At 33.4% G+C, this 9110-nt stretch overlaps 1 protein-coding gene across 1 annotated transcript; it reads right to left on the reverse strand.

The window, feature by feature from the left end:
* Window positions 1–885: 885 nt before the first annotated feature.
* LOC149254232 (double-stranded RNA-binding protein 8-like) lies at window positions 886–2902 on the reverse strand. The gene has a single exon (XM_089460089.1). The coding sequence runs from the start codon at window positions 2462–2464 to the stop codon at window positions 2114–2116; it is 351 nt and encodes a 116-aa protein (XP_089316215.1). The 5' UTR covers window positions 2465–2902; the 3' UTR covers window positions 886–2113.
* Window positions 2903–9110: the final 6208 nt, after the last annotated feature.

Below are 9110 nucleotides of genomic sequence, written 5' to 3' on the forward strand. Positions count from 1 at the left end.
ATAAATTTTGTATTGTCACGTACCAATGCCAGGCAGACTGAAAATGAACTCTCTTGGCTGCGTCAAGCTGTGCCATCGCTCTTCCTCACTTTGGCCTTGTTCTTCTTTTTAAGTTTTTTCTTTCTCTCAGACATATGTTCAGCATCCTCATGTTCACTTCTAATCCTCTTGACAATCGATTCTGTTAAAACAACCTCTTGACTGCCTTGTTGCATCCCTTCAAGCTGCTTAAATCCATGTTCCTTATTTTGAATGAGGTCTGTCATTTCCTCTTTCAATCCATGTTGTTCGACCAGTATAGGATCCTGTTGAGGCTTTTCTACAGGTGCTAAACCTGGATTTGCATCATTTATACTTGGCTTACCATTTTCAACTTCACCCGAATCCTTCACCATTGATTTTTCTGAAGCCCCTCCAACTTCACATGGGTTCTCCACATTTATCTTTTCTGGAACAGTAGGAACATCCTTAACATTCAACTTTTCTGTATTTTCAGCTGAATGAGAACCCGTTCCTACCAATAGTTGATTATTAGATGTACTGTTATCAGTAGGTAGCTTTGATACAGCATTGGTGACCTTGAATTCCTGCTTAGAATCATTGTTTTGTTTGGTTTCATCATGAAGTTCAATCTGTGGAAAAGAATTGCCTGAAAAGAGAATCTAATGGATCAGTGGCATCAACAAATCTAAATAGCACAATGGAGAGAAGGAAACTAACAATATTACAAATTACATAGAGATAACTAAGGAGAATGCAAATAATTTGTTTTCTATCTACAGCAACTCACAATCTTGGGTGCGAATTGATCGGATTGCTTCATATGCAGCATTTCTTGCGGCCTCCTTCTTACTGTTTCCAGGAGCTCCGGTGTACGACTCCCCGTTAATCTCTACAGTTGCTGTAAAATTTGGACAGTGTGCAATTCCTTCCTGTGTAAATTTATAAGTAGGAAGTGGAATGTTCTTCTTTACAGCAAGCTCGCTGAGCACGTTCTTGAGTAATCTTGTCTCCTGCTTGGTTATCAAAAATAAGACAAACAAATTTACAATCCTCCAACATATTCAAACTCATTAGGTTTGGTAACGAATGAACAAACTCTTTACCAGATTGACAAAGGTCTCGAGTATTTGAAGATACACGCTAAGACTTGTTCACCACTTGACCTCTGATCAAATGGAACTCATTACATCTAGCTCATTATGACATGTTCTGGATCAACTAGGACCCAGGTGCTTATATATGCATCTAAAGTTTCCATTCTATGAGAAGACCACATCATACACTCGGAGAGAAAAACAGTATAATATATAACAAGAAGCTATCTCCATGCTTCCACAAAGTGGCATGGCATGTTCAGATATCATTGTGGCACATAAATAAGGATTTTCAGTTATCATTGTGGCACATGCATAAATAAGGATGTTCAAATATCATTTTGGCACATGCTGTACCGAAGGAGTACTGAACAGTATAATATATAACAAGAAGCCATCTCCGTGCTTCCACAAAATGGCAGAGGAAAACGTCCAGATATAATTGCGGCACATGCATAAATAAGGATGTTCAGATAACATTGTGGCACATATTGCGCCAAACGAGTACTGAACAGTATAATATATAACAAGAAGCCATCTTCATGCTTCCACAAAATAGCAGAGGAAAATGTTCAGATATCATTGCGGCACATGCATAAATAAGGATGTTCAGATATCATTGTGGCACATGCTGTGCCGAAGGAGTACCGAGCAATATAATATATAACAAGAAGCCATCTCCATGCTCCCACAAAATGGCAGAGGAAAACGTTCAGTTATCATTGCGGCAAATGCATCAATAAGGATGTTCAGATATCATTATGGTACATACTGTGCCGAAAGAGTACTAAGCAGTATAACATAAAACAAGCCATATCCATACCACAAAATGGCAGAGGAAAATGTTCAGAATTTAATTCATGAAAAATTAAGGATCAGAATTTATAATTATTTTCCTACTAAAACAGAGAATTTGCCAGAGGCCCAGAACAGAACAGAAACATAGTTAGGGTTACTGGGTAATGATTTAAGACATATTCGTTAATATACTACACAGCAACAAGCTGGATACAGTCTCAAACTTCTGTCGCAGTGTTTTCGGAGAAAAATAGAAGGAAATCGCATAAATCAGATACAGCATATTCCATGGCCCTAGAAAACATTTTAGGCATTTGGGTGGAAGTCAATCTTACTTTAAAGTGGATATCCAACCCCAGCTTATGCAAATCTTCAACCGCTACCTGAGCGGCGGCGTTCTCTGCTTCCTTCTTATATTTAAATCCCGGAGGCGAATCATATCGTGTGCCGTTCACTGTCACGCTGCACTTGAACTCAGGAAGATGGTCTTGGCCTTCATTTACGGTGGTGTAAACTGGCAAAGGCAAAGAAGTCTTCTGGGCGTACTCTTGTAACCTGTTTTTGAACATTTCCGCAGCAGGGCAAAGGGATCGAAATGCAGAAATGAGGTCGAGAGAAAAGGAGAAAAGAGTGTGGAACAGAGAAGCTAGGGTTAATGCGGGCTCCCAATATCCTAATATACTGATAAATTTACTGGGGTACAGGCAGCCTGTATTTCTTCAATGATACCAGTCCAGCTGAGTGGCCTGTGTAATTTGGTATTTTAACAGAACGTTGGATGGCTTCATTGGTGATTGGAAAGATATGAATGCATTTGTCAGGTCATACAGATATTTCGGTCTTTATAAAAACCCTAAGCATGGATTTAAGAACAGTTATTCTACTAGTGTATTTATTTTAACAAGCATAACGTTTTCACAGCCACCTTGCCCGAAAGCCGGGTAAGCTAGTACCTGGGTTATTTCGTCCTTGCGATTTGATGGTACGAAAAATCCCTTCGGACTGACAGACCTTAAGTAATATTTTAATAACTTTATGTACCGCCTAAAAGGGAGTATAATTTACTGTACATAGAGAATCCTGATGCTTGGTGAATTTTATTGGAGTGTTTTTTTGAGCGAAATTGTAAATTGTTAAAAATGTATATTTATATTATTAGAGTAGTTATGGGTATATATTTATTTATAAAGTATATTTAAACAGGGAAAATTGTAAGTAAACATGTTAATTGTCTAAGGCTTAAAGACATTTGCTAGGAGTGAAACCCTGCTCTGTTACGATTATTGACGGAGTAATTCCAGGTAGCATGTATTTCCTTGAATAACAGTGATGAGTTAATGTGTATTGGCGATAGCAGTCAATGATGGTTGTCCTCATTGTTGGTTTAACAATTGAGTCGATTATGGTTGTCCTCATTGTTGGTATAACAATTGAGTTATTATAGGTTCAGTTGGTTTGTGTGGGGTTTAGTCTCGGTTGAGTTATTAATTAGGGGAGAGGTAAGGATAAAAGTTATCTGTAGAGATAACTATTGTTTTACAGGGCGTTATGGCTTGATAGAGCTTTACATAGGCTTGATAGAGCTTTACATAATCTTAGTGACGGCTTCTCACTCATGGGCATATCATTCTTCTATCTAAAATTGTAGCTCGGTCCAACCTAATAATCTTGGTAACAATATCTCATTGGTGGGCAAATTGCTCTACCATCCAACATTACATTAGACTAGACATTGTCCCATTGGTGGGCAAATCATTCTTCCATTCAAAATTAAAAATGTCATTAATATAGCTTTAGCGTATATTTAATCTAACTCCTTTATGTTTTGATTCTTTCTAGAATATATTTTCAGGTTAATTTTATTTGAAATTTAATATGAATTACAAATTTCTAACCTACACAATTTCAATACCCAAAAATATTTCAAAACAGTAAATCTCTTTATATTTAAAAATACATTGTAAATAATAAAAAAATAATATCCTAGCAAAATTACATCTCCAACATTTAAATATAAATAATTTAAAAAATAATGCTCCTAGCAAATACATCTCCCAAATTTAAATATAAATAATTAAATTATATATATTTGTATTTTTAAATATATAAATTTATAATATATATATATATGTATTAATAACCAAAAATATGTAATATTATGGATATTCTTTGTGCTCATGACATATGTAAAATGATTGAAATTAATATTGTTTTGTTATATTTGTATGTTATAATGTAATGTAATGTGATATATATAATAGCAGTCAAGATCCATTTTAACCCTGAATCTATCAAGCGTTGAGAGGGATCAAATTGAGGTGTAAACCTTTTTTTAGTGCAAAACTTGAAGAAAGGTTTGCACCTCAGAAGATTTGATCCCTCTTGGTGCTTATAGATCTGGGTTAAGATGGATCTAGGTTGGTTATATAATAATATATAATATCTATATATATGTGTCTCTTTCTTATTTCGTCTCTATCTCACCCCCCAAACATACACACTCTCTCTCCACACACACACACACACACACATATATATATATATATCCCTTCCTCTTCCTCTCCCTCTCTCCCTCTTCCCCTTCTCTCCCTCTATCTCTTCCTTCTTGCTCTCCTCTCTCCCTCACTCTCTCTCCATCTCTCCCTTGTCGCTCTTCTCTCTCCATATTTCTCATTATATGTCTTTCTTCTTTCTTCCCTCCCTCTCTCCTTCTCTCTCTTGAGTCCTCTCTCTTCCTTCCTCTCTCTTCCTTTCTCTCCCTCCTCCCTCTATCTCTCGCCCCTCAATCTCTCTCTCTCTTTATTCCCTCCAAATCTATCACTCTCTCCCTCCCTCTCTTCTTCTCTCTCTCCCTATCTCTCTCCACTCCTCTTCTCTCCCTTCTCTCCAACCCTCTCTCCCTCACTCTCTCTCCATCTCTCCCTTGTCACTCCCTCTCTCTCTCACCAACTCTATCTCTTTATGTCTTGTTCTTTCCTCCCTCTCGCTCCACCTCCAAATTCATCTCTCTCTCCCCCTCCAAACTCATATCTTTCTCTTTCTCTCTCTCCCCTCCTCTGTCTCTTCCTTCCCCTTTCTCCCTCTCTCTCCTCCCGTCACACACACTCTCTCTTTCGCTCTCTCTCTCCACCCCCCCCCCCTTTAATTTGATCACATTGTATCGTGTTTAAGAAAGGGTCTAAAAAAACTCAATTGGTCGTAAAATATTAAACCTATATTTTGGGTCAATCATGTCAAAGAAAATACAATAATAAAAAACTTAAAAGAATCGTGCACTATCTTTCCTCTATTACTGCTAGTCATTTTGTTTGGTCTCATCCCTTGGATCCTTAATTGAGATGGATCTATGTTGGTTCTTAATAATATTATTTATACTAGCAATTGCACCAAATGTTGCAAAGGAAACGCGGTAAGGCATAAATTCTAGAAGAATCGCAACATATAAAATATCTTAACACTGTAATTATAATTTTATAAATTTATTGCAAGAATATTCTATTAATTATAATCATAATTTAATAGGTTTATTGCATAAATATTATATTCATTAGTATAGAGTAATCTGATATGTTTGATATTTGGAAAGTGAAAATAATTTACTATATATAGTGATTTTTGTTCCTTTTTCTGAATTTCATTATAAATGTTAATCAATTAGTTACACCAAATATGGAAATGAAGTTTCCAATCATATGATTTTACATTTATACCCTTCCATATAGAGAATTGCACTAAAGGTGGAAATGGGATATTGTTTGATATTTTGGAAAATGAAAATATTTAATGTTATAGTGATTGTTGCACCAATTTTCAACATCCTTGAGTTCAAAAAATGCATATTTTGGCTTCAAATTGATATTCTTATAATCCATCCAAAATCATTTGATGCAGGTCACTATGATCATGTCCACAAAGTGATCAAAAACAGAATGATACAAATGTTTGCTAGAGTTTGAATTGGGGGAACAATGTAAATGGATCTGAATGAAACCCAAGAGAGCTATATCAATTGCAAGAAATCTTGAATCCAAAATAAAGTTGGCATATTCAAATAGGGTGTGAATAAATTCCAACCATTCAAGTAGAAAATACAATAGGGTGTGGATAAATTCCAACCATTCAAGTAGAAAATACTTTTGTCCCTTTTTACCTCTTTTTGTCATGGCCAAGCAATATATGAGATGTAGACAGGGGTTGGCTAGGAGAGGTAGACACAACTCCAATGACAGGTTGTGTGGGCAACCTTAGGCACAAGAGGCAACCTCTCATTACCATGAAACAACTTCCCCTGACACTAGAGCATAAATTTGATAGCTAGAGTCTAATGTGGCATGAGAACCTCACCCTAGACACATCAGGGGACAAAGGAGTTGATACTTGCATTTTCTTACTTTGCATTGGGAATTGAAGTCTCTACTTAAACACATTCTAAAGGAAAAAGAGAAGATGGGAATGGCATTGTCTTATATCTGAATGATATTTGAAAGATTCAGAGGCATCAAAAATACTGTTTGGAAATATTGGATGCATATATAGCTCATCTAGAGGGTCACCTCCAATGTGAGGGAAACCATTGACCTTGTCTGACTCCTAAGCCTTCTCTCATGTATTCTCTTGATCTCTTGTTAATGGTGATGTTTGAAACAATTGTAGTCTTTTTAAGGGCTTTTGGTGTCTATTATGTGGATGATATAGTACTCTAGCTTCCTATGTGTTGGTTTGAGGTCATTGTATATCATGATGTACTTGGGATGTAATTTTGCACATTGAAAGTAATAGAACTTTAACTTTAAAAAAAAATGGTAAACCAAGGTTAGATCCATCTTAACTCCAAATCTATGAATCAAATCTATTTTCACTCTAAAAGAGGTTTGCATCTCAAAAGATTTGATGTCTCCACATTTTGGTAGATCCCAAGATAAAATCATCTAGTTTAATTATAATTATAAATTATTATATTAATTTTATGTTTGTTATTTTAGTTTATTTTTATATTTTGTGAAATTTGATTGAGTCAAAATGTTTCATTAATAGATGTAATTTTGCACCTTGAAAGTAATAGAACTTTAACTTGAAAAAAGAAGGGTAAAGCAAGGTTAGTCCATCTTAACTCCAAATCTATGAATCAAATCTATTTTCACCCTAAAAGAGGTTTGCATCTCAAAAGATTTGATGGCTCTGCACTTGGTAGATCCCAAGATAAAATTATCTAGTTTAATTATAATTATAAATTATTATATTAATTTTATGTTTGTTATTTTAGTTTATTTTTATATTTTGTGAAATTTGATTGAGTCAAAATGTTTCATTAATAGTTATAATTATTATTTTTTTATTTTAATTTATTTTTGTTATTTTATTTTTATTTTTTATAAAATTTGAGTGAGTCAAAATGTTGTATTGATGGTTATAATTATTAATTTTTTATTTTATTTTTGCGTGGAAATGCACTCTCCAACCCAGTGTGGTATAGATTTTTTAATATAATGTTTAACATTTTGACTAACATAAAAATTAAATAAAAATAATACTATAAAAATAAGATAAAAATAAAAATAAAAATTGTATATTGAGAATCCATGGTATTGTCCCATGGTATTCATGTGGAGTATAGCCTATTTAAAGAAGGAAAGCAAACCAATATAGCCGAAGTTTGGTAGATTTGGAGTTAAAATGGATGGAGATTGGTGTAGCCTATTTAAAAATATGAAGAAATAGCCTATTTAAAAATGTGCAGAATCAACATATTTTAATTTGTCATTTGTTGTAAAACTAATAAATTATTTTTGAAAAAAATTGTGGTAAGGCATATAGTTTCATTTTTTTGTATTTTTATTTAAAGCAATTTATTCATGGCGTATTCTACTTAAGATCTCTACTCAATTCAATTGCCTTGATTTTTAATATAATGTTTAACATTTTGACTAATTCAAATTACATAAAAATAAATAAATTAGTTAATTTAAATTAGATAAAAGGATTAATGTAATGTAATGTAAACATTTTAAATCCGTCAAAATGAAAATAAAAATAAAAATAATACTATAAAAATAAGATAATAATAAAAATAAAAATTGCCAATGGTATTGAGAATCCATGGTATTGTCCCATGGTATTCATGTGGAGTATAACCTATTTAAAGGGGGAAAGTAAACCAATCTAGATGAGGCTTGGTAGACTTTGAGTTAAAATGGATCAAGATTGGTGTAGCCTATTTAAAATTGTGAAGAAATAGCCTATTTAAAAATGTGAAGAATCAATATATTTTAATTTGTTATTCGTTGTAAATCTAATAAATTGTTTTTGTAAAAAATCGTCATAAGGCATATAGTTTCATTTTTTTGTATTTTGTGTATTTTTATTTAAAGCAATCTATTCATACATATTCTACTCAAGTTCCCTACTCAATTCAATTGCCTTGAATTTTTAAGTACAGATGGAACATACAATAAGTCAATCACCCAGTGTGGTATAGATTTTTGAATATAATGTTAACATTTTGACTAATTCAATTTACATAAAAATAAATAAATTAGTTAAATTAAAATAAATAAAAGGATTAATGTAATGTAATGTAAACATTTTAAATCGGTCAAAATGAAAAAAAAAAATGCCAATGGTATTGACCCATGGTATTCATGTGGACTATAGCCTATTTAAAGGGGAAAGTAAACCAATCTATATGGTATTGACCCATGGTATTGGGAATCCATGGTATTGACCCATGGTATTCATGTGAACTATAGCCTATTTAAAGGGGAAAGTAAACCAATCTAGATGGTATTGACCCATGGTATTCATGTGGACTATAGCCTATTTAAAGGGGGAAAGTAAACCAAACTAGAAGGTATTGACCCATGGTATTGAGAATCCATGGTATTCATGTGGACTATAGCCTATTTAAAGGGGGGAAGTAAACCAATCTAGACGAAGCTTGGTAGATTTGGAGTTAAATAGGAATGAGATTGGTGTAGCCTATTTAAAAATGTGAAGAATCAATATATTTTAATTTGTCATTCGTTGTAAATCTAATAAATTGTTTAAAATGTAATGTAAACATTTTAAATTGGTCGAAATGAAAATAAAAATAAAAATAAGATAATAAAAATTTTTGCCAATGGTATTGATCCATGGTATTCATGTGGACTATAGCCTATTTAAAAGGGTAAAGTAAACCAATCTAGATGGTATTGACCCTTGGTATTTAGGTGGACT

This window comes from Pinus tabuliformis, chromosome 7 (assembly GCF_031772625.1).
Source record: "Pinus tabuliformis cultivar Carrire ecotype Pingquan chromosome 7, CPIR1, whole genome shotgun sequence".
In the NCBI taxonomy this organism is placed as follows: Eukaryota; Viridiplantae; Streptophyta; class Pinopsida; order Pinales; family Pinaceae; genus Pinus; species Pinus tabuliformis.

Bases quoted from the DNA above. Each gene is read 5' to 3' on its own strand.
- LOC149254232 (XM_089460089.1), bottom strand. From the start codon at position 2,464: ATGTTCAAAAACAGGTTACAAGAGTACGCCCAGAAGACTTCTTTGCCT.